The following is a 26,446-nucleotide window of genomic DNA, read 5'->3' as shown; positions in this document are numbered from 1 at the left end:
CAGGAAGTTATTCTTCAATCCAACAATCCTTTTGCTGGACTAGGTCTGGCCAAGAAAGGAAGGATAATAATTAGCGTTACTCCACAGTAAAGAGGCTGTCACAAGTCAGAAGTGAGTGAAGCCTATCCACTTCTACTCCCAAGAGACCCTGTGAGTAGTAAAAAACCATAAATCATCCTGGAAAGTATTGAACAAAACAACTAAATGTTAGGGTTTGCAAGTACATCATGTACATCTGATGTGATCAAGGACTGTGAAGAGTGTAAACTTTTGCACTTACACAAATGCATGTCAGACAAGCCATTCTTTTAAAGAAAATAAACAAAATCCAAAAGTATGTATACATTTTACTGTAACCTTTCCATGTCAATAATAAAAGAATTAAAATACAGGAGAACTTGTAAACCAACTAGAAAAATAAGATACATAGAAATGAGAAAAAAACTCCAAACTTTACAGGTCTTCATGCACCAAGTGGTCCCAAAGTCAAATTCAGTTATGCACACAAACCTAAACATAAGTGGCAGATTTTTATCACTGTATATGTTTTTTCTTTTTAATAGTCTGAGACTGTCTTAGCTCCTCAGTCCCATGAGCATATGGGCAAGATTCAGAAGGCAAAGCACAACCATTCGGATGATGAATGAAAAACCAACAGAGGCGTGTTTTATATGCTTCAGCTGAAAGGCATCGTTTTACTTCAGGCTTAGTTTTCATTGATGGCTTCTTTTTTCTCCAGTCACGAATATGAACTCTCCCATTTAGAACTAAGATTTAAAAACAAACAAAAACGCAGCTGTTAATAGACAGCCATGGGAAATACTGGAAAAAATGCATAGTGACAGTCAGCAAATAACATTTTCTACAAATGGATCACTCAGTCAAAACCAAATGTACCATTTGTACAGAAATAGAAAGATGTGCACAACAAATTGAAGTAATATAGAGATGGTCTAAAGAAAAATTGATCAATTGCCCTGTGAGATGTTTTACCATCATGCTGAGTAGTTTGAGGCACCTTTTTATCGTCCTCATAAGAGGGTTCATAGACATGTGTTTTTTTTTAAAATATATCAGGTAAGATAATTTCTACCAAAATCCTCAGAATTTAGATTGCAAGTTCTGAAAAAAGTTTGAACTTTAAGAACTATAATCCTTTCCTTGTTCAACATTTCATTACTCTATATTCAAACTCTAATTACCAGCAAAAAACTAGTTTAAGTCTAATACTGTCACTACACAGAAATGCTCTTGCAAAGACAATGGTTCAACTGACACAAAAGAGCACTGCACCAAAGAAATGACAAGTCTAATCCTTCATATGAATAGGATGGGTAGCCACGATGGTTTGTTAACAAAGATTTGGTACTGTTTAAAAAAATAAAAATGAAAAAGTAAATTAATTTAATGAATTAGGACCATAAACTGCATACACAAACTTCTGAACCTCTATCAACTCCTTAAATGTGTAAGGAAATAAAAGAAAGAGAAAAAAAGGAGATGACAAAAAATGGTGAAAGCGAAGAGGGAAGAATCTGCCACTTCTAAGTTGCCATGTTCTATTTTCATATTCTGCTTCAGTATGACTTTCTGTATCACAGTCTTATAGCTTGGAATATTTAACTGATACCATTTTGCAAAAAAGAAGTTCAAAAAAAAATATTGAGTCTGGCGAAAGTTTAATATCACACATTCAAGCCTGGATGAATTTATCCTTCCAAGTTTCCTTGTGATGCAGAAATAGCTCTAAACTCATACAAGGCTAATCCAGAAGTGGGTTCAGTGCTTTAAAATCTCTCTCAGACTTAAAATAAGCATATCAGTAGATCTCATTAGATTATTAGAGCTCATAGATCAGTTACTCGTGGTTTTTCTTTGTGAATGCATGCATCTATTTGTGATGAAAATAAGAGCTCTACCCATGTTTTTCTCTGTTCTCTTTGGCATGAACAAGGTCCTTCCACAACATACACTAGCAGAAGTCTCTTGTTACAATGACGGACTACTGAAGAAAACAATCAAACGTTGGTCTCTATTGAAGTCCCAGGCACTTTCCACATGATGCAAGTTACTGAGAAAGATGTAGTCTTAGTCCTTCTTCAGAGGTAACATGCAGATAACATCCATGACAAATTAAAAACAAACATAGAAAAAAAACACACACACAAACACCCCCCATACCACATTATAAGAGGGGACAAGAGGGGAGAGAAGAAAAAAAAAGTAGATAACCCACCACCATCACAGCTATGAACAAAGCAAGCCAGCCACAAAATTGTGCTACTGAGCTCTTTGAGCCATACTACCACAGACTATATAAATACATCAAGCTTCACAGTTACAGGAGGCTAGTTTTATTTTGTCATCAGCATTTATAGTACAGGGCTTGGTAAGGCCAGACCAAGTCTGGATTAAATGCTTTAGCAAACTTTCTCTCCATTTGACTGCCCCGTAAATCATCAATACATTATAAGAAAAGGAAAAAATCTCCCTGGTCAAACAACAGTATTAGATTAGCCACTTTAACTGAAGGGCTGTCTTTTCAGACAAAATTGATCTAGAAAAGCTGATTGCCTTACCAGTCTTATTCAAAAGGAAGCTTTACTAACTGTATCTCGGAGCAATGAAGGGGCACAAAAAAATACTCATTTTTCCACACTACAATGGTAACTTTTCAGTCAAGTTTAAAAGCAAAGCCAAACAAATAATGCCTATCTACTCCTTACCTTCGAATACTTGATGATTGTTCTTGAGCAGTGTCTGTAAGCCTCCATATTCACTCTTCAGCCTCTTTAAAGTCTCTTTATTTAAATGTTCTGCTACTTCTCTCAAGGAAAGGCTTTCTGTAATAAATAATGGTGTAGCTATAAAAATGTGTATATCTAAAATCCTTGAAAACCCTAACTTTTGTATAAATTAACAATTATGAACAGAATCTATGAATTATATAGAAGTACTGTAACAACTTTGTGTTCCCAATATCACAAACATAAATTATATATTTTATATTTATATTGTCTGTAAAATGGCAGTTTTCATTCTACAGGTCTCAAGTCAGAATTTCCACAGTAAGACTCATTTTTTTTCTTTCCCTGCTTTTTTTTTTTTTTTTGCAATAATCCTCATTGTGCTAAGCACTGTTTACATGCACATAGTAGAAAGTTTACATGCATGTAGTAGAAAGAAAATGACTCATTCTCCTTTAACAGTAGCATATAACTGCATATAATATAGCATATCCTGTAGCATATAACAAACTACAGTGAGTAAATAATAAATATGGGTGCAGGAAAATGAAACTTACTGAGTGCCTATAAAATAAACAGCAACTTCCATTCCTTTTCATTCTAATGCTAAGCCAACTAAAAATTCCTAATCATGTTGTAATTAAATGGCACTTCAAAGCACTTATTCAAGAATTATAGCTAGTTATTCTGTCACTATCCAAAAATAAACTTAGATCCTCCCCAACTTAGATACTTAGATGCAGAGTTATGTTTAGTGAAACAGGGAGAAGTTCTGCTTAAGTTGATTCTGCCGTAGTACTCAAGTATAGAGTAAAAGAAAAACAAGCAAAGACATGAGTTTCAAAATACACTTATGCGCCTTATTTGCACCCCAGAGTGCAATAAAACATTGTATAGTAGCAAAGTGTGTTTTTTTTTTTTGCAGGTCATGGTATTTCCTAAAGTTTATTTCACTTACTAAATTTACAAACATGTAAATTCATTGGAAAAAACACCCTCCACCAGCAAAGGTAAAAGGTAACGGAAAGCATTGCCAGAAAGACAATCTCACCTCCTTGATTCCAGGTATTCATATTTCCACCGTGAGTATTAGAACATGATTTTTGGGGGACCGCATTTAATAGCAAATTTGCCACATTCAGAACCACATCATCTACAAAATCTCGAGGGAGGGCAGCACAATTTCTGATTTGTTCTACTTTTTCTCTGGGTTGAAATCCAGGCATCCAAATTCTACCAGCAGTTTCCATTTCATTTTCAAGAAGTTCTGAGGCTGCTTCTTTGCATACGTCATCAGAGCAATCTTTATGATTAAATCCAACTCCTCTGTCACATGCAACCACAGCACAAGTCTGACGATTATGAATATACCGTGTTATCTGATTGTCAATCAAAGCACATTCTGTAGGTGGATAGGTCCTGTTTTTTCCAATAAGGCACACCTATCTTAGCAGAAATAGGTAAATCACTATTTGTATCATAGTATTTAAACAGAGTCCCATACTTACATACAGCCCCCCAGCCAGACATAAAACAGCACGTTTTATGAGATTTCTAAACCAAAGTACAGGAGATATCCACTAGAACTCAATGCTCATTAACACCTCAGGGCATTTTTAAGTTTAGTTTTCAAATACTGGTGCTACAGAAGAAATCCAGTAACCAAGGCATAATCCATCTTTTTGGCCATACAAGCACAGGCCAAAGAGAGAGCTCCTGACTCTCAGATTATTTACAAAATTAGAGCTGAACACCACTTTCTACTCCAGAAACATTTCAGTTCGAATTCCATGTAACATGAAAAACAGCAAAGTTAAATAAAATTAACCAACATAAGCTGATGGAAAAACAAAGGCAGAAAGACAGTGTAAAAGTTTTCCATCTTACAGACAAGTATAATAAATAACCATAAATCCTTTCACTCTTTCTTGTATTTAGGATTGTAACCTACAATGTTAACTTTAATATAGCAGATTACTCAAGAAACCCATGAGTATTTTTAATCTATCTTCAAAGCACATTATCTGAAGCAATGCAACTGACTATGCTCCAATCTCGCAAAACAATAATGAAGAAATATCACAGAATCATACAACTGCTTGGGTTGGAAGGGACCTTAAAGATCACCTAGTTCCAATCCCCTTGCCATGGGCAGGGATGCCACCCAGTAGATCAGATTTCTCAAAGCCCCATCCAGCCTGGCCTTGAGCACTGCCAGGGATGGAGCATCCACAGCTTCTCTGGGCAACCTGTTCCAGTGCCTCACTGCCCTCTGAGTGAAGAATTTCCTCTTAACATCTAAGATAAATCTCCCCTCTTTTAGTTTAAAACCATCCTCCTTTGTCTCACTTCATCCTGCTCGGCAGGGGAGTTGGACTAGATAATCTTCAGAGGTTCCTTCCAACCTCGGCCACTCTGTGATTCTGTGTCCTATCACTAGCTGCCTGAGCAAAAAGTTGTTTTTGTTTTTTTTTCCCCCTTTTTTTTTTCTTAAACAAGCCCCGCTTCAGACAGCATCTTTAAAAATAAAGATAAAAGCCCTACAGAGTCCAAAATTACCCTTTTTGTTGATGGAATTCTAAGGCAGTCTTCTTCCACGTGAAAACCACATACAGATCCCACTTCAGCAACAAAATCAAGATATTCTCTGTACTGAGTCTTCTTGCTTTGTCTTCGGCTGTATTTTCCATGGAAATCAAAGAAGCAACATGGCAGCACAAAGTAGCTACACGAATAGGAAGACCTATGGGAAGGATAATGGATAACTGCTGAATGGAAAGTTATTTCAGATAACACACATACATTTAAGAAATAGCCCAGACACAGGCAACGATGGAAATTTTTATGAAGGTGACAGAGCTTCACAAAGTACAATTTATATGTTCCTCCAGAAAATTTATTAGTATAATCAAAGTCACTGTTTCATGAAGTATTTGCTATAGCAAACTACTGTACCAACACAGTCTGCAGGACTAAATGTCTAGGTATCAAACTATTGCAGCTGGTTGTGATAAGCAGAACAGTTCAAAGAAAGGCAGGACTAACAGTAATTTTTTTTAAAAACTAGATTCATGTCTAAGGAATAAATACAAAATTCAGTTTGAACTTCAAAAGCAAAATGCTGTACTGAATTCCATGAGAAAATAAATACTATTTCTGTGCTTCTCCACAGCAAAAAAAAAAAAACATTTTGTAAAAATAATCAATTGGCATCACAAGAAGCAAAACTTGTAAGAACACCTGATGCAGCTGCAAAAGCAGCAATTTTCACCAAGCACGTATAGGTAATTATGTTTTTATTCCTTCCCTCCTGTTTCCCCACCTCCACCAAGTACCTCGCTGCAATTACAGGTATCCATGGCGTTAATTCATCTGAATGGTTTCCTATCAGCCAATCAGTATCTGGAAATAGATGACTGTCACCCGGCATGATAGAGGATTCCTAAAAAAAATTAAAAAAGTTGAAGATTTATTACAGGTTTCTTTAGATTTATTTGCCAATAAAGCACTAAACAACAATATATAATCCTACAACAGGAAAAATACAAGGTGAATGAGAATCCACAGAAGCCGTCAATATTATTCTCAGCTTACAGTTTTGCCAGGCAGTATTTTTTATAGCTACAAAGAATTAATTTAGCAACAGCAACCCACAACATGTTGGTCAGACAAAGAGTGGAATGATAAGTCTGATGAAGGTATCTGACATCCTAAGTATACGTTAACAAATCTTATACATTGATTATGATTTCTTGCCATTCTCCTATCACATGTATTTCTGGGCCCAGTTTTTCAGAGACTCACTTCATTTGCTATGTCTCAGTCTCACACAGTAGGGAAGCTGTGTTCTGATTCATTGCTATCTTCTCTTCTTTCACAGGCATTTCCTAAATTAAATCCAAGTATACAGAACACCACTTTTCAACCTTACCATTTGTTTATAACCAACCTAATCCAGCCCAACACTTTTTTTCTTGTGTACCTTGCCAGAACGTTCTCATCCAAGTTCCTCTCTAAAAACATGTAAAAATCTGACAATAATTATTGAACAGATTTGAAGAATAAACAGTCCTGTTTCAAATTCAAATCTCTAAATAACTTTAATAACAATTCTGAAAATGATTCCTTGACTCTCATTTTATATATAGAATGTATGCCAAATTCACACATATATGCAAAACAGTATCTGTACAGGAATTCAAAAAAACTAATAGGGAATTTCAGAAATCTCAGACTAGCTCTAATTCCATCCCAATTGTTCTCAGACTAGCTCTAATTCCATCCCAATTGTCCTCTTCAGAAAGCATTGTTTTAGGTGTTTTAAGTATCAATATGGTATATAATCATCTACTTGAAGTACCAAATCCCTCTCAATTTTTACTTATGTTACGTATCTGGAAATCTATATACAGATTTCTTTTTGCAAGGTTGGCATATGTTAAAACAACTGTTCGATAAGTGTTTTCTTATGGTTAAGCAAGTTACTCTTACATTGTATTTCAGTTTTGATTATTCAATTTAGGCATAGCGTGAATTATCAATGTTGTACTCCACATTTTGACAGTAACCCATAATCACATTTGTATTTGCTATATCTGACAGCAGTTTGGTGATCCAGAGCGCCACCTCTTACATTCATTTATATCGTTAGTATTGACATTGAATGTCACAAATGCCAATATCCATGCTGCAACTCATGCTTTAAATTAAGATCAAAACAAAATTAACTTCTGATCGTAACAAAAGGCTGTGAGCAGGTGCTTTCTCCTTCTGTGGCTCCCGTGGCTATGGGAACCTTGCAAAATCATCCTTCCTGATTGTTATCCAACTCCCTCCCAAATAAATTTATAGTTTCCTTCTATACGTATTTTGGATATTTTTATAGTTTGTCTGGCTTTTTCAAGTGTTCCGTGTGAACTGTTTTATAAAAAGTAAAAAAAGTTTTTTTGTTGTTGTTGCCTCATGCTGCAGAGTGACAGCTGATGTTCAGAAGCTTCCCTGTGAGCCAAGAAATTTGAGGAACTGTAAATAGTGAGACTCTAAAATGAAACAAATATACAAAATTCAAAGATTTCCACAATACAGAAAAAGGGGCAGAAAAAGGAGCACGTTACATGAAGGAAAAAGAGAAAGTGCTGTTTGGTATGATCTCAAGTGATTTGATATAGCACAACAGAAATGAAGGAGTACTAAAGCTTCATGTTTTGGATTGTTTCTTGAAGCCTTTCAAGAAGATCTGATTGCAGACTGCAAGAAAGGAATCTGAAAGTTTTGGCAGTCTATACGTAAAATGGCATGGTGGCAGAGAGAAGGCTGCACAACATGACTGTTCCACCTCCCAACCATGAAAGATGCTACTCTTTTGTTGATGTAACGTTAAGTTGTTAGCATTTAAAGATTTGTTGAACTGACTTTCAACCAAACCTACCAGAGAATAGCTATGGACAGAAAAGTATTTTAGTGTATTATTGGAAGCTGACAATATTTGAGGGAATAATGTGAGAAACTCCAGGAGTCTAGAGAACAAGAAACCAGGAACACTTCACCTCCAAAGGACAATTGTTCATCACTGCCACACTTAAACAAGTATCAAACGAAAACCAGCTAGAGTTGAAACAAATGTGCCTGTGCTCAGATTGTTCCTGTCCTCATAAAAACAAGAATGGAGAACTTGAAATACAATCCCTCTTTCAGGCTCATTTTTCTGTCCATTTTTTTGAAGGCTGTTATTGCAAAGACTTACCACAAGGTCAGAACAGCAGAGGAATTGGCTCCTTTGAGGTTCAACAATTTTGTCCCAAAAGAGTACAGAGCACTATAAGATCAGAATTACTTTCAGAGTGGTTCTGTTATTAATTCATGAATAAAGTACTCACAACTTTGGAAACTAACATCTTTTGTGATGTACAGAAAGTGCAAATGAAGATGCTCACTATTGAACTTCCGTAAAAATCAAGGATTGTTTCATAGTGTGCATGTCTGCACAAGCAATAAAAAATCATGCTAGTGTTCTCAGCTGAAAAACAAAGTAAATTGCAAATAAGCAAGCATATGATATAGCATTGCTGTATTAATCCCCTCTACATCTTACTTTATAATCCTTTAGGACATGAATGGCAGCATACCAAACCCACACATTGCTTTAGACAATTGTCAGTAACCCAGTGTTTTTAATTACATTTGCATCAACACAGTCTGAAGCAATGAACAAATGAATAAAGTTACAAATGAATGAGATTGACATACATTTGCGTAATACCTCTAAATGAGTTTCTGGTCCATACATGTCCCATATTTTTCTTCTCCTCACATCAATTCCTCTACCAGAGTGCTGAAATATTTGAACAAAGTATCATTCGTAAGTACCAATTTTAGTAGAAATTCTCAAACAAGCTGACTAAATGTACATATTAGCATATACTACTTCAGTCACACTAAAATTTGGACGCATAATGAAACACAGCTTCATCATTTCAGGAATAAATTGAATACTTCTAATCCCTTGTTTCCCTTCTATACCAGACTGGAAAGAAAAGGATACATTAAAGATATAACTACATTGATAATTGATCTGGGCATACCTATTTAGATTGCTGTTGAAAATCTGGCTCTCAACTTTTATGGTATCTTCCCAGAAGCGGAAGAAATAACAAATAACATTTTCTGAAACTGACTGACCCAACTTTTCTTGGCTCTCAGTGACTTTTTTTTTTTTTTTTTTTTTACTATTTTCTTTTCAAAAACTATGCCTCAAGAAATTGAATTTTGCTGTTGCCACATTTTCACTTCCAAAAGCACAGGATGTTGTTAGGCCTTTTCAAAATAAAAAATCCCAGAATTGCTTTAAAAGATATAGAAATCCATTTTAAGTCCTTGATGAGTAGATTTCAGTTTTGATAAAACTAACTTTATGAAAAACATCTAATCTAAAGGCTACTGCAAATAAGAATATTTATGTTAACATTACCCATTCCTTTTTAATAGATCTACAACATGACTAAATCATATCATTACTTTTTCTTTTCCCTTTTAGTTTCTTACCTCAGAAAAAATAAATAGCCTTCAGGATAATCAATTTCACTTAAAAAAATTAATAATAATTAAAAGGTTTCTAAAGCTCTGCTTTTTTTTTTTTTGATAACTAAAGAGTAACAAAGTCTTGTTCTAATGACAAGAATTAACTGAACTTTGATTATTTGCCTGCCAAAGGACAGCAAAATAAGAATAATGAAGATATCTTTTGTCTGTTTGTTTTAAAATGCACTCTATTTACCCCTTCGTTGCTGAGAATATGAACCAGTAGACCATTTCCACATCCAAGATCTACAAATGACTGTTTCTTGGCCAATCCTTTTTCCTTTCTCTCTTCTCCCCAGAGAATCTAAGAAAAGAAAAGAAAACATTTTAGGCTTACACTCTCAAATTTCCCTGTCAGAAAGCAGTAAAAAGACGTATGAAATGAAAGGAGAATGCTGGGAGACAATGAAGAAGTGACAGAAGACAGCCACAGCACTCAAAGAGAAAGCAACTTGAGAAGGAAAAAAAAAACAAAAACCACACAATATATTCAAACTGCTAATGGAAGGAGTAAGATTACGTTTCAAAGTATCGAGCGTTTTCCAAGTGCTAAGCATCCTCCACTCACTTCTGAGTGCCTGAAGTTGAAATTAATATAGGTTGGGCTAGGGAAAGCATAAATGTAAAAATAAGCTGCTGAAATAAATGGCACAAGAGATTAACATGAGGAAACAGCAATTAAATTTCGAACAGTATCTCCGCATGTGACACTACAGAAGGCTTTATATCCACTGTATAAAAGAAAGAATTGGGTGCAGAGATGAAAATAAAAAGCAAAATGTCCTTTGTAATCAATTGGCTATGAACTGCAACATCCCTTTTTACAGCCTAGACAAGAAATTGTAATTTACTTTGCAAGAGTCAGCTGCCCCAAATTCTGAATCAGCTGAAGTGGACCCCAAAGCTTTTAGTCCAGTTCTAGCCCGTGCTCTGTATGTAAGTAGTTACTCCTACATAGTTATGCAATTTGGAAATTACTAATCTTAATAATAGGATATTTGCAGCATATGGATTAGTCTCCTCTTACTCCTGTCAAACTCTTTTTTGCTCAATAAGTGCGTCCTCTAGCTTCTGAATTCTTATTTTCCCCATGAATAACAGAAATTGTCAAGAATATTTAACCACAAAAATTTGTAACATTGCTACTTGTTATTTTGTCAGTTTAGACAGAGAAAAAGAAGTTCCAGATAAACCATAAGATTATATGGTTGTGTTTATATTTTTAAATGTAGCAATCATTGCACTTCTGCACTCCAGACTAACCCAGAAAACTCTAATCGCCTCCTACTCAGATCACACCCATCCTCCACCCCTTGATGAGTTTCTTATAATTCAAATTGAACAGGTACTTCTCTGGTAATGTGTCTAGACAGTAGGCACCGTTTATATGACTGCAGAGTATAATGAAGGGGTCAGATGATCCCTCCTCTCATCATATCAATTTAAGTACTATAAATCCATATTAATTTAACACTGGACCTTTTGTCACTCATTTAACATATTTCTAAGTAATGAGTTATTATATATTCATATCTGATTATGGTTATGGAGGTTAGGTTATCAATATATTAAGCTTTCATTTATACAAGCCAGTTATTGGATCACCTTAATAACTTTTGGAAAGTTACTTCTACTTCAACTAAAAAACATTATGACTGTAAACAAACACTGTCTTGCAAATTTTTATGCACAACTTCTTCAGCAGTGTCATTAGAGAATTTTCCCAGGGCTACAACTAGTATAATTCCTCATGTACATGACTTAACTTTATAATTTCAACATTCAACAACTACTACTGTCATGGTGGGAAAAATGATAAAAGTCTATTATATAGCTCTTTCCACAAGCCAACGTCATGATGATCATTTATCCAGTGAAGTATCTTCTGTCACATCAATATGATATTCAAGGTTTTGAGAGCAGCCTGTGTCAGTTAGGCTTCCTCAGACAATCTTAAAAATTTTTATGGGGTAAGGAACTGAGGTTCTAAGTTTAAGCAAACAATTAGCAAACTAAAATAGTCCTCAATGAGATCTGTGAGTGAGTTAACTTGTTTACAAACACTGATTTAGAGGAGATGCAACAGGTGTCTGCATTATACTTCTAGGTAGATATACCCTTACTGCACTCTAGATAGCAGTCAAAATATTGATGTGCCTACATAGTGACAGTAGCTTCTCATCTCCAAACTGGACAGTCTAATCATTATTTCTTTGGTACGTTAGTGCTTTCTGTTCTAACCACTTTAAAACAAACAAAAAACTACAGCTTGTCTGTGACATAAAAATCCTATGACAGAAGACTGCAAGTCTTCAAAAAAGTGTTAATGTTCCTCTAATTTTAATTTTGTTACTGTGCTTATTTTTTGTGGTATGCCACAGTATTAAAAAAAGCTTTTCTTTTTTCCCCCTTGATTTGTCATATTAAAGGGTTTTTTGTTTTGTTCTTTCAAATTCTGTTATAAAATGCTTACTTTTTGTAATCAGTTACTGTATATAAATCCCTGAAATGCCATTGAGGGTACTACCAAAGAAGATTCTAATACAAGCTCAATTTGAATAGCCTTTGAGCCACGAATTCCACTTTGGGTTCAAGTTATGCTTGAAAACACTGTAATAAAAACTTACCAGCAAGTAAGTAGCAATGGCAACATCTTCATATACAAACTTCTCAGGATCTGTTACTTCAGGCCATACCTTCAGGAGAAAAAAAAAGAAAAAAAAACTTACTTTCTGTGCCATCTTAAAATACTGCAAAGAGAGCTCAGAATGATCTGGATACTCATCTTCTTCAATAGACTTCTACACTTCATGCGTTTTGAATTGAGTAAAAATATACACAAAAAATGTAAACAAAGACTAAGATTTTGTAAGTCACACAGAAGTATATTGGTATAAAGGATGTCTACTTTCAGTCAATAGAGTTTCCAAGAACGTTACAGCTCCATATGCACACCTTGCAAGTAACCTGCTGCATCTGGTCTGCAATAGGGCAGGCATCCTTTTGCTTATTCTAATTCTCAGAGCAAAAATATTATTCCTCCTGTTAAGTGCATCATTGTTAATTACAGTATTCATAAATTTATTTTCAAAACATATGAGACAGAATTATCCTGGCACAACAGAAGAATCAAAACATGAAGCAGAAATACAGAGAAAGTATAATCCCTATTTTCTAAGTAAAAAATTGAGACAGATTAAAATGTTCAACGCTACAAAACTACTGCAGAGCTAAAAAAAAACAAACACCCACTACCTCACCCACAATTCAAACACACTTGTCACACATACCTTTTTATTAGTGGAGAAACATCAACAGGGAAAACTTTCAACATTTCCACAATGTTTTACAAAAGCATTTACCCATTTCCTTGGCTGTATCTTAAGTTTGTTGCATAATTATGTATAACATGTACGATGTAATATCCATTACATCATACAAGATTGTCATTGTCATTTTTAGGAGTCCCCAGGACTAAAACATTGCTGCTCTGACTCAGAAAGGCATATTAATGCATCTAAATGTAAATACAGCAATAGACATTTAACCAGTGTTGCTTCCTGACTCTTTGATGCTTTGTAGAAGGACATGCTATACTTATGCTTTATTGTGTGGATGATTTAGTATTTCCATCCACTGACCTACTGCTTATTTCTTTTTTGAAGGCAAACATTGTGGAACATGTCTAACACCACCAGGTATTTAGTGTGAATTTGGCTCAAAATTTTCCAGTTCAGTTCTTCCAAATACTATAAAAACTACTTTTTTCTCCACATATGCAGTAAAGACTAAAAAACAATCCAACGAACTATAGTGCATAATTTTTAATTAAACTGATTCCTTTATTAAAAAAAATTGGAAGAAGCAGTTTCAGGAAACAAATAACAGAAAAAACAACGGCAGGAAAGCATGTTATTACTACATTTATTGCCAAACTTACCTTTACCATCTCCTTGTATTTTTCTTTAAGTTCTTGATAAACGTTGCTGTACTTTGCTACAGAAATGAGTGAGAGTGTACTTCTAAACTCACTGTGCTTTTGCTCCACAGACCACTTAGCCAGTTTGGACAAAAGTTCATTTCCAAGCCATGCTAGTTTGGGGTATGTAATTCCATCTGAAAACCAATCTTCTGAAGACGGAGCTACAATAGACACAGACCTTAAAAATAAAAAACTTTGATGACATGCAGTGCATTCACACCTCGCTAACTCAAGGGTAGAGAAAATAAAGTGGAAAAAAAAATTGGAAGATCAAAAAAGTCATGAGTACGCCGAGGAATAAGTAAACAACACACAAACAAAAGGAAAATAAAAGTGAAGTCACTGAATAATAAAACAGTCTTTCCTAGATTTTGTTAGACAGCTCATTATCTCCTAATTCAAACACCATATGAGAGTCTATGCTAGATTTACTACAATGACCGAAGACTCACATACGATAAACAACCTGATTTACCACAATATTCCAAATGCTAACAAGTGAGTACCTCATGAAAACAAACCAAAATTAGAAGCAAAATATATTACCAGTTGGTACATTTCACTATTTCCCGATCTCTAAATTTATTTAGATTTTGTTCGTTATGTAAGCTGTCAGCATGAACAATTACATCTTCAACGCTCATGACCAAGGTGTCCGCACATTTTAATGACTGAAGCTTGGCAGGTTCCAAAGAGCAACCTTTTCATCTTTCAACCTTACTACCACCAACAGAACCTGACTTCCACCACAGACATAGTCATCTCCTACTGATGAGGATACACATACCACATACATGTACAGTCAATATATTACATTTGAAGTTGAAATAGATTTGTTTTGTGTTGATTTTGGTATTTTATGTATCGTTTTTAACTGAACGCTATGCACTGAGATCACGCCAGTAATGCCACTTGCTAATCACACAAATTATAAAAAAACAAATCACCTGGACACCAACACTAAACCATGATGTGATTCTTACAATAATTCGGGTTTCCTTCCACTCTCACTTACCATTCTTTATCTTTTATGTGCGTAAGCTGAATTTGATAAATATTGCACTTTTTAATCTGGTATTTTCCTTCCTTGTTTTTCTCCAAAGGCAGAAAGGTCGCAGTTCCATTGTAAACATCTGAAAAGATATGTAAATAGTGACATATTATTATTCCATGGTACAAATCATCCTGGTTAACACCAAAAAAAAACCACAACACTTTCGTTTTCTTACTACGTTAAGTGTATACTAATGAGGCAAGATCAAGGACAATGATGAACTTTGAGAATTCAAACAGTTTAATAATTTCAGACATCAGGCACACTGAGAAGCAGATCTACTCTTCGCACTTCACTGCATGTTGCTTTCCAAAAGATATAAAGACGATCAGCGAGACTATTCATAATCTATAAACATAACCATCTGAAAATCTACAGACACTGAGATTTTCTAGTATAAAACTGCTGCTTTCCCCTATTACACAGTAATCTGGGATGCACGTTTCAAGTTAATGGAGACTTACATACTCAATCTTACATTAGGTAAACAATCAGAGCAGTATTATGAAGTATTCCATAATAATATCAGTACCACTTCTGCTGTGTTCAAACACAGGATCTACTCTGAGATTATGATGAAGTATAGCTGCTCTTCAGTTTTAGCGCCATCCAGATTTCCCAATTAGAGCTCCTGGATGTAGCCATGTGAAAAATAACAACATACAAACACTATCTATACCTAAATTAGTATACTGTATCTCAGAAAGGAGACTTCCTGAGATCTGTTTTTAGGTAAAGGCACGTGTACTATTAAGTTATGTTCAGCAGCCACCCTACTGATCTTAATATCTATCACCTATGGAATAAAATGCTTATGCTCAAGTTCCAAACACCACAGATTTTGGAAAAGTTGAGATGAGCATAGTAACAGCAGGCCATGCCCTTCAGTGCTTCTAACATATTTCAAGAAGATATACTGCAACTTTTAACATGCTACCTTTTCTAACATTACTCATGCATGTATCAGTTAACTCCTACACAAAGGAAAACAGAGAGGGAGAGAATACATCCTTTTGAAACAACTTACAAATAAAAACAAATGAGAGTGCAGTGAAACACAAGTGGCATGATACAATCTACTATTCACATGCTACTACTTTTTACCATCTTAATTTACTCCCTATATCCTTCCTATAAACTTACTCTAGAAGGATTTACTTTATTCTATATGGCACATATGTATGCATTATTAATCTATGCACTAGTTAAAAAAAACAACTCTTAGCAATGCTTATCCAAGGGGATTTCTTTAGAATAACGTAAGTTCCCTATTTGAAACTGATCCTTCGCTTAACGTCAAAACTGACGACTGCAAATCTCCAAACTATGAAAATATTACATTAACAAAGAAACCAAAATACCTGTGGACTCCAAAATTTTTGAGTGAGATGAGAAAGAATGATTAGCAATAGAGCAAACATTAAGTCTTGCTTTCTCAGCCTATCCTTTGTCAACCCCCTCTCAGTGTTCCAGTATCTCCTTCTACTTTAAACATATTAATAAAAAAAATCTTCTAGACTTTTTCCTGCACATAAGCTTTCCAGGTGTAGCTCAGGAACATCACCTTACAACATCAAAAGAAAACAAACCTAAAACATATACTGTTTTGAAGGCTTCATAGATACTGAGAAGGAATTTTACACAGTAAGACCACTCTAAGTCCTAGCAGGATTTCCTGCAGTGTGGTTCCACCACAGAATGCAAGTACCTGAGGGAAAAAAAAAAAAAAAAAAAAGCCACGCTTCATCTTGAGGCAAAACCAACAGCATGCAAATTGACACATGTAATTCAGACGTGATGAGCCTGATGCAATAGCTGTCTATGTAGTTTTTAAAAACTAACTGCATTTTCAAAGGCTACAGTCACTCCTTGCAGGCTGTCGTTAACAAGCAGTGTTTCTGTGGGGGAAGCTTCTGAGAGGAGGCTGCACGACGCGCAGTCCTTCCTGCCTCCCTAAGGGAGACGAGACGATGAGCCATTTTCTCCCCCCTCCCTCAGGCCCTAACCTCCCCAATCAAACAGAGGGGATGCCCAGGGCTGGGGGCTCACCTTGTACCACCAGCTCCTTCGTCAGAGGGGCAGGGGGCCCGGCGGGCCGCGCCCGGGGCAGTAGCGTCCTCAGCACGGCGCGGAGCTCGGAGCCCGGCCGGCCCCGGGCCGTGAGGGAGGGCGGCAGGTGCCCGCTCACCTCCCTCCACAGCCGGCCCAGCTCCGCAGCCCCTTCTTCTCTCCCTCCTCCCGGCACGGCGGTGAGGCGGGGAAACCCTTCCTCGCCTTCCCCGAGCAGCACCGTCCCCTCTGCATCGATAGCGGCGCCGCACAGCCGCCTGTTGGCTACCTGCGGCTTCTCCAGCCAGACGCGCACCGCCCCCCAGAAGCCGCCGGGCAGCGCGGCGCCGCCATCTCGCACCGCCGCCGTACCAACCGGTCCCATGGCCGCCTGCTGGCGTGGGGGGGAAGGAGGCGGGACGGGGCGCGTCCTGCTGTCGTCAGTTCCTGAGGCGGGGACGGCGACGGTGAAGGGAGCGGCCGTTCATAATCTTCTCGCCTGTAAGGGTTGCGAACCCGAATATTTGTGGTGCCGGGCGGCTGCTGAGCCGGGAGGGAAGCGGCTCCTAGTAGCCTGCCGTGTGGGGAGCGGGCGCCAACTGCTGCGAGTCCTTCCTGAAGCAGCACGGTGTGAGGTACCTCTGGTCCCAGCGGCAAGGCTGGAGGATTTTTAAAGTGTTTACGGCTTTTAAAGGTCAAAGTTGCGCAGACTGCCGTACCTCGGTGTAGAAACTCCTTAATGGGAAAGCTGCTCGGGGTTTTAGGGCTGTAACCCCGCAGGTGACCCACTATCTGACCCTTCCAGCTCAAAGAAGCAAATGTCAGCACGCTTTTGTAGTAAAATGTGGTATCTCGTGCAGTCATTTTTTTGCTTTCCGACCAGAAACGAGCCCTCTGTGCTTAATTTAGGCAATTCAAAGAGAGGTTGTGCAACTGAAACCTCAAAGGGGATTGTGCAGTCATGAACTTGAATTACCAGCAGAAGCACCTTCCACATTAAAAATAAATAAAAAATAAATTAACTCAGCACTTATCATATAAGCAGCAATTCTCAGAGAGTTAAAAATAATCTGCATTGTTGTTTTGTGCCACACCCATATGCAGATTTCAAACTGGCAGTGGAATACAGTTGTTCAAGGATGGAAATAGCACCTTGGGGCAGTCCTTTGACTGCCATTCTCCTGGTGTAAATAAATACCTGGTTTGATTTCTAGTTAATTTTGAAGTTGTTGCTTGGAACGAAACTAAATCAAAGCATTGTAGGAAAGCAGAGAGGGAAATGCTTTTTTGTTTGTTTTGCTATGCAAGAACGCTTTTCATGAATGCTTAGGTTTTGTTATTTGAACAGTCTCGTTGATTGACAATGTAAATGTTTACACACACATATTTAAATAACTGCAGTATTTTGATGTCATTTTTTCTCTGTTCTGAGCTAGAAGCCTTGAACTTCAGCCTGATTTAAATGCTTTACAGTTCACTTTTGTTTGCCGGTAGAAGGGTAATGTCTGTTGGTATGGCTTCAGGTTTAAATGCTTTTTCTCGGTGCCTGGGGTTTGGGTTTTATTTTTCTCTTTTTTTCCTTTCCAAACCAGTCGCTCAGTAGTGGAAGGAACTGCTCCTTCCTGGAACTGGTAGCATGTATAGTATACATAGCCAAGTGGATCTGTGAGAGCTAGCCCAGTTCTGGACAATGTTAAATGAGTAGGAACTGTGGTAGGCACCGTATCATTCCATGCTGACCTGATCAGATACTTGCTTTGTGCTTTTACAGTACTGTTATCTACGGTAATCTATCCACTCCACCTTTCCTGCTCCCTGTTTCCTAGCACCCCAGATAACTGACTAGGCTTTTAGCTAATTAAGTCAAATGTCCGTTATGGCAATAATTTTGGAGTTCTTTCTGTTCACTTAATTAAAGTGCTTGACATTAGCCAAATACTAGTGCCTTTGATCTTACCACCAGTTTCGGTCCCCAAAATTTATCCTTATTTAATGAATTTAAGTACACCATCTTTCGCCAAATAAAGGAAGAATTCCAGCTGCAGAAAAGTCCTTGTTTCCTGAGAAAATAATGATGAATCTTCCTCTTGGAAGATTCCAATTTAACTTTTCAAATTTAAATTTTGTTACCTGTCTTAGTAAACAGGATTTATTCAACCAATTTTGGAAATGAAATTACTAAACTTCATTTAAAATCAATCAATATATGTTAGCCTAGCACCTGAAAAATTCAGCTGTAACATTTCTAAACTGATCTAAAAGTTCTTCCAGTTTATATAGTGGCATCTGACATATCTAGAAATCATATAGACTTTGAAAAATATAAGTTAGAAGGAAAAACTTTACTGTCTATTTCACAGACTATTCTCAATAAAAATCAATTAAGGAAAAAGATTAAGAGGAAAATAATAAATTTTCTGTTTCAAAAGATTAACATGCACTATTCAGTACTTCAGGCCTTAAGAAACATTTTGGCAAAATACAAGGAAGGGCAAAAGCAGTATTTTTTGTATTAGAATATTACAAAACTATTTGGAAGCAGGTTTAGGAGGGTTTACGGTCTTTGTACGGTTTCTGTCTTTAGACAATGAAGAAAATTCTATCTGTTTTTTTAAAAGCATGAGAACTTTAGTTTGTATTCCAAAATAGATCTTCTAGCTAAGTTTGAAACAGAAACACAATGTCAGTGGTTTTTTGTTTGTTTGTTTGTTGTTGTTGTTGTTGTTGTTGTTTTTTTCTCTAGAACTTTGCAGATGTGTGAAAGTAGATGGTCGTGAGTTAATTCTTTAACAAAGGACTACGCTAACTATTCTGGAGGTTTGGGAAGTCTGCTTTCATAATGACTTGCCTTATTTCAATCAGACAAAGGAGTTGCAAATGTGCAGAATTTACAGGAGTTTGTTTCTTGCAGTGGTGTACATGACTTTATTGCATGGTTACTCATTCATATATTCAACCAGTGGAAGATAAGGGCAGAGTTCCTACCATTTCCCTTAAGTCTTCTGACTTGTGTTGTTTATGCGTGAACAACAGCTTATTACTTCACTTATGCAATAATAAGCCTTAACGCATAACAAACATGACATTTACATAAGAATTGCTTGAATGTTAACTAGTAATGTGGAGATAGTATTGGTATCTGCTGTATTTGAACAGGATTTTGTTTTGCTCTTCATGTTTGGGTGCTTTTATATTTTTTTATTTTGCATTTCAGATAGAAGTGAAGTGGCTTAATCATTCACATTATGTTATTTAGAACATCCAATTTTCTTCCCTAGATCTTTTATCTAATCACCTATCTTAATATGCAATATTCACCAATGCTGTCCCTGTTTCATATTTTGCTCATATTAAAATGTGCAGGTCATATTTTAATAACAAAGGCCATGTTCATTTACATTTGATCAAAGACATTTTTCCTTAGCTTGTACCACGTCAGATGAATTAGAAAAATGTACAGCCAGTCTTTTAGTTGTCTCTGCACTGCTGTATTCACACATTTGAACAGGCTAAATTAACAACCCTTTTGATTTCTTTATATTATTAAAAGTTAGACGTCTGCAGTGCCTCAGTTCATGATGTATATTTTCTTGTTTGGTGCAGAACAGTTTAGCTATCAATGGCATCCACAGTGAATCTGAAAGAAGCCAATGGCAACCAAAGTTCCTGGGATACTTTGCTACCAGATTTCCCCAAGGGGCCGCTCTGCAAATATCGAAAGAAAGCTTCCTTCAACTGGAAGGAGATGGCAGTGTTTCTGGATGGCGAGGATATCATCCAGCTTAAGGTAAGCTTAGCGAGAACAGCAAGCATGTTTTAATTTTGTACGTGTCTTTTCAGTAGAATCACATGTGATTTTCAAGCACCAAGTATTTGATGTACTAATGGAGCTCTGTACTTATGGAGCATGAAATTATTTTTGCACGTGCAATTTTCAGAGCAGAACTGAATTTTGAAGTAACCTACTTTACTATCAAGTAAGGCTTATTTCATTACTAATCATCAATACAGTGAAAACAGACGAATGCTACAATACAGGGCTTCATTGTCCATTCCAAACTGAGAAAGAGCTATATTTTATCAGTTTCCTTTATGATAGGCATTAAATCATGTATCCCATGGCTTTACAATTAGTTTAACCTCACCTAAGTTTATGCCACGTGGTATTTCTGCCATTCTTTGACCTGACGTAAGTTCATACTGTCTTCTGTGCTTGTATTAATGTTTGTGTGGCATGTGTTGGACCCTTCAGCTTGCCTACTTGGCTGAAAGCTCGGCCTACCAAAAAAAAAAAAAAAGATTAATTGCAGCTCAAAAAGTGGTGTGGGAATGCATGATGTAGAAGATGTAGGAGGAGACAGAACTGCCCTTTTTGATGGTGGTGTAGATTTATGTGGACTTAAGCTCATATTGAAGGTGTACTGTAGGTATTAAAATCTTAGAAGGAAGATCAAAGAAATCAAAAATGCCCTATTCTGTATCTAACTGATATACTTAAAAGCATATGCAAAAAAAAAAAAAAAGTGCTCTGCATCTGAGAGAGTTTCAAAACTGAGCAAATCATACTGTTCATAGAGAGAGAATAACCCTAACTTTGAAAGAGGAGCATGGGAAATCGTCTGTTTTTGTTTTTGTTTTTGTTTTTGTTTTCCTTTGTACTGCAACATTCTCTTCAGAGAGGAGAAGAGGACTTTATTTTTTTTTTTAAGATTTTGCCTAAGGCACTTTATTATTTTTTTTCTAAATCACACAAAGTATATTTAAGAAGATGCGGATATCATCAAGACAGAGATTTGAAGTGAAAAAAATTTTGTAGCATATCATTCTCGTTAGACCCCACTTGGAGTACTGCATTGAGCTGTGAGGCCCCAGCACAAGAAGGACATGGAGCTATTGGTTTGGGACCAGGGGAGGGCCATGAGGATGATCAGAGGGCTGAAGCACCTCTGCTATGAAGAAAGGCTGAGGGAGTTGGGGTTGTTGAGCCTGGAGAAGAGAAGGCTCCGGGGAGACCTTAGAGCAGCCTTCTAGTACTTGAAGGGGCCTACAAGAAAGCTGGAGAACTTTCTTACATGCTCTTTAGAGCATGTAGTGATAGCACAAGGAGTAATGTTTTTAAACTAAAAATGGATACAGATTAGATATAAGGAAGACATTTTTCGCTATGGGGGTGATGAGGCACTGGAACAGGCTGCCCAGAGAAGCTGTGGATGCCCCATCCCTGGAAGTGCTCAAGACCAGGCTGGAGCAACCTGGTCTGGTGGGAAGTGTCCCTTCCTATGGCTGGGGGTTTGGAAGTAAATGATCTCTGAGGTCTTTTACAACCCAAACCGTTCTATGATTCTGTGGTTTTAACTAAGGGGAGGGGAAAAAAAAAAAACTTTTAAAAACTTTGATGTGCACATCTAGATATTAAATGGAGTACACTTCTGCTTTCACCTGGGAACAGAACAGTTGTGGTAGCCTAATGCCTTTACCGTTATAGCATATTTTTAACTCTATGCTACCCCTGGAGTTTTGCCTTTGTTCTCAGATTGAGAGCCCTTGCTCTTTAGAGTCCTGCCATCAGCTTCATAGTGAAATAATGAAGTGGGTATAAAAAGCAAGTAACTTTTAACAAACCATTTTCTTACATTCAAAATGAATCAGTCCCACACTTGTTACTTCATGACAAAGGAGCTTTTGTAAAATTCAGCTGCATGAACTGTATATATAATGACAGACAATTTTGATATATTTTTAATTTTGTGGGATTTTGCCTTTATAAACTTGACTCTATCAAACTATTGTAGTTTGAGGCCTAGTATTATCCTAGAAGAACATTAACTTGTTTTGTTAATGCTTTTGTGTTAACATTTTCATGTCATTTTTCCCCCCTCAAGAACAGAATCTTCTCTGCTCTAGAAAATGATCCTGTCTTCGCACATCGTCCTGGAGAAGATTTGAGCCGTGAGAAGTATCAGGAGCTGACGTTCCTGCGCTGTAAAAGACTCTTTGAGTATGACTTTCTTACTCAGCAAGAGATCATAGAGAACCCATTAAAGATATTTAATATGGTTATCTGTATAGGAATGTATGATTGGTCTCCGTGTCTCCAGTATTTCTTACATTGCGGTGTAAGTACAGTTCAAAAATATATTCGAATTTAAGTATCTCATAATACCATAATTCTGTTTTTTTCTGCCTATTGTATTAAAGCAATATTTTTTTCCTAGTCCATTGTTTTCAAAAATCAAATTCAGTTTAACTGTTTGGAAGAATCACAGAACTGTGGGATAACATTAGTAGATCTTTGTCATTTAGCCCCATCTCTGTTGGAATCCTGCCTGGAGAGTAAAGGTGAAGCAGTGTGGGCACAGCTATAGAAAGGTATTTTAATGCCTACAGTTCCATCTTTTGTGTCCTCTTCTGCATCTTCAATGGCAGCAGTAGCCAAAAGAACTTCTACAGCTCCATATACAAGTATCAGAAACTTCCTTGCCTCATGCCCTGGTGTGTTGATTCAGGGCAGAATCCAGAAGGAATGGAAATCAGTGTAGAGGTTATCACCGACATCAGTGGCTGGGCTTCTGTTCATCAGTTCCCCCTTGGATGAGTCTTTCAGAAAGAATACTTGAGAAAGAATACTTAACATAGGTAACTTCCCACCTGATCTAGTGGGCTGTGTCCCTGCCCATGGCAGGGGGATTGGAACTAGATGATCTTCAAGGTCCCTTCCACCCGAGCCATTCTATGATAGGTGGTCAAATAATATTTGCTGAATTAATACATTATTACTCATTGCAGGGAAGGTCTGGAGTTTTGTTATGTGAACATCCCTTTAGAAAAACTGAAGGTAGATTTAAAAACAATAATCTTATCTGGGTCTGAAGCAGCTACCTTCAGTTCCCAAACCATTTGCTGTGAAACAAACTAGAATATTCTGAAAATTTTGCTTTATTCAAGGAGATATCCACATGTAAAAGTGTAAAGTGAGCTCACTAAGCATTTCTGAGAGTTTGCAGGGAAGGCTTGAACAGGTTCAAACTGTGAAAAGTTGATCCTGTCTTGAAAATACTGCAGCAATGGGCCATTTAGTCTTTGGTCTCACTATTCAGTGTTTTCTCTTAGAGAGTGTTCAATCCTCTGTAAAGGGTCCATGACAAGATCAATTCTTGACTTACTTCCTCAAGGTATAGTCTAAGTAGTAGTTAACTGTGTAACCTACCTTTCCATGGTCTCTTTAATGGATATCACTATTGCATATATATTTGTGTTTTCTATCCTGGGATTACTGATTTCATTCATTATTCTTTGTTTTTACAGGTATTTGCAGGTACAATTTTGAGTGCTTCAATGAGGTTTGCAGACTTACTGAAAAAAGTTTTTAACATGGAGGTAATTTTTTTTGAATAGCTTGTGAGAACTGGGCATTGTCAGAACCATGGCATTACCTGTACCTTTCTATTATTTCTGATCTACTTAGGTACCTAGGTACTTCTAAATAGCAAAGTAAAAGAAGACCAAGGAGCACATTCAAGCACTGAGCCTTGACTGTTCTCAGTGCTAGTTGTCATGCCAGTTCCTGAATCTGTATTAGAATGTCCAAGTTAACATGCAGTCAAAGTTTGCAAACTTCTCCCAAAAAGGCAATATTGATGACACTACATTAATTTTAATTTTGCCCGGTGTCTTTTAACAGTATGGTAGCAAATCTTGAACTCTCAGACACTTCCACATCTACATCATACACTGTGCAGCACAAGCCCTTGGCATGATGTTGTAAATATTCCATAGAAATGCTATAAACCAGAAAATAATAATCTCTTAATGCCACAAAAACACTACAGAGATTCCAAAGGAGACCCAGGACCAAGTGCTCTGTACAGTAAGTGCAGCCTACCTGATACAGAAAGAGCCGATCCTGAACAGTTTCTCCTGCTCAGCATTCACTCATTGCCTGACCCTCATTGATCGTGCAAGATACATACCGCTGAGTGCACTCAAACTGAGCATCGTGCTTCTTTTGTATCTCTTTATCATTTTTTATCTTGTTTCTTTGTCAACCATTCACCTTCTTGCTTATCGAATCTTCTGAATTTTTTTTTATGTCTCAGCAATAGACACAGCAATATACTGCTGCATTTTTTGTTTTCACTTGTTTTTCAAAGGTTTGGTACCCAAGAGTACATACTGCAGGCCAAACCAGTGTAGGGTAAAAGGGTGCAATATGCACATTTCGGTGTGACCTCAAACAGCTGGTGTTCCCAAATACTGATGGAGAATCAAGTGTATGCATATATTCATATGATTCACCCATTTTCATCATAAAAGAGTTCTCTCAGCCCAGACAGCTGAAAACTATCAGTCAGTGGATGTAACAGTCTGTACCTGTCTGAATAAATCAGCCATCGGGAAAGGAAGAAAATGTTTTACAGGTAGATTTCGTAGCCTTAAGATTATATGTGATTGGTTTCCTTGCAATTGCAAGTTACTATCCAAGAGCTGAAATTGCAATCATCTTATGGTTTTAATTACTCTAATAAACTAGTCTTGAATTGTGCCTTATATCTCTTTATTTAGATTTTTGGATGTTTTGCTCTGACTGAACTCAGCCATGGAACTAATACCAAAGGCATACGGACCACTGCCACATTTGATCATAGCACTCAGGTTAGTCCTTAATGCACAGGAATAATACTTAACACTGTTAATCTAAGGTTAGACTTCTTCACATCTTTTACATTCTTCTTTTCTTCTTACATCCAGAAAACACAGTACTTGTAATCAAAAAATCTGAATGTTGAAGCTATGTCTGTATTTTGGGATATGTGTGTTCTAGAGAATAGATCCTACTCGTGGTCCCTTAGTTGTCCAAACTGGAAAATGCGCTTTCACACTGTTAGCCAGCCTTCCTCTCCATAGAAAAATGCACAAGAAGGAGGTGGTCCCTGCACAGGTTTCAGCCCACAGTGGACTCAGCTCACCTTAACCCAAGATCTAGGAAATGCTTCAAAGTCCATCACTTTGCTTTGCTTTTTTAACTGCTTTAATGAGCAATTTAAAGGCTGAAATTTAGGCCTTACAGTCAAGTCATGAACTTTTTCTCCTTTAAAGTTTTCCTAGCCACATGAATTCTCTACAAAGTTGAACACTGTAAGAGAGATCTCAGCTGTTGGAGCACAGTACAGAATGAAATATTGGCAGTTAATGGATGTTTTCAAAACATTATCTTGTCCATGAAAAAGAATTAAATAGCTTTTATCATTTTAATCATTTTGCTCCTTTTTTTGCTGGCTACAGGAATTTGTCATCAATACACCTGACTTTGAAGCTGCAAAGTTCTGGGTTGGTAATATGGGGAAACATGCCACCCATGCAGTTGTGTATGCCCAACTCTATACTCCTGATGGACAATGCCAAGGATTACATTCCTTTATTGTACAGGTAGGATAGGAATATTGCTAATCTTTTGTCTTTCTGTGTGGGTGAGGGGTGTTAAATTAAAGATTTTCTGTTAATACTGTTTCTTATGTCTGAGCAGTACTTTAATGCCTT

General features: G+C 36.9%; 2 protein-coding genes across 12 annotated transcripts in view; one reads left to right on the top strand and one right to left on the bottom strand.

The window, feature by feature from the left end:
- Positions 1 to 329: 329 nt before the first annotated feature.
- Positions 330 to 17,294, bottom strand: TRMT44 (tRNA methyltransferase 44 homolog). The gene is made up of 11 exons (XM_040555565.1): positions 16,910 to 17,294; positions 14,822 to 14,939; positions 13,765 to 13,984; positions 12,452 to 12,520; positions 10,021 to 10,128; positions 9,007 to 9,078; positions 6,083 to 6,189; positions 5,307 to 5,490; positions 3,799 to 4,189; positions 2,727 to 2,843; positions 330 to 767 (listed from the first exon to the last, which is right to left on the bottom strand). Exons 1-11 carry the CDS (start codon positions 17,292 to 17,294, stop codon positions 535 to 537), a joined length of 2,004 nt encoding a protein of 667 aa, XP_040411499.1. The 3' UTR covers positions 330 to 534.
- Positions 17,295 to 17,307: 13 nt separating this feature from the next.
- ACOX3 (acyl-CoA oxidase 3, pristanoyl) overlaps positions 17,308 to 26,446 on the top strand; it is a 34,902-nt gene continuing 25,763 nt past the window's right edge. For 2 of the 11 annotated variants that reach the window (XM_040555555.1, XM_040555564.1), the window contains exons 1-6: positions 17,341 to 17,410; positions 20,513 to 20,696; positions 22,792 to 23,025; positions 24,215 to 24,286; positions 25,472 to 25,561; positions 26,192 to 26,335. In XM_040555555.1, the coding sequence (XP_040411489.1) occupies positions 20,529 to 20,696; positions 22,792 to 23,025; positions 24,215 to 24,286; positions 25,472 to 25,561; positions 26,192 to 26,335 (708 nt within the window). In that variant the 5' untranslated portion in view covers positions 17,341 to 17,410; positions 20,513 to 20,528. Of the gene's footprint in view, positions 17,545 to 18,496; positions 18,623 to 19,652; positions 19,727 to 20,512; positions 20,697 to 22,791; positions 23,026 to 24,214; positions 24,287 to 25,471; positions 25,562 to 26,191; positions 26,336 to 26,446 lie in introns of those variants that run through there. The other 9 variants (XM_040555554.1, XM_040555563.1, XM_040555561.1 and 6 more) reach the window with 8 other exon arrangements.

Source organism: Cygnus olor, chromosome 4, assembly GCF_009769625.2.
Source record: "Cygnus olor isolate bCygOlo1 chromosome 4, bCygOlo1.pri.v2, whole genome shotgun sequence".
NCBI classification, from domain to species: Eukaryota; Metazoa; Chordata; class Aves; order Anseriformes; family Anatidae; genus Cygnus; species Cygnus olor.
This window is presented reverse-complemented; position numbering and strand designations above follow the sequence as displayed.

What these genes read in the sequence shown, in the direction of transcription:
- TRMT44 (XM_040555565.1), bottom strand. Translation starts at nt 17,294, where the DNA reads ATGGGACCGGTTGGTACGGCGGCGGTGCGAGATGGCGGCGCCGCGCTG. An exon ending in GACCAGAAACTCATTTAGAG is followed by an intron (nt 6,190 to 9,006) that starts GTATTACGCAAA and finishes AATTTTTTTTAG; the next exon opens with GAATCCTCTATCATGCCGGG. An exon ending in ATACCTGTAATTGCAGCGAG is followed by an intron (nt 5,491 to 6,082) that starts GTACTTGGTGGA and finishes TCCTTCCCATAG; the next exon opens with GTCTTCCTATTCGTGTAGCT.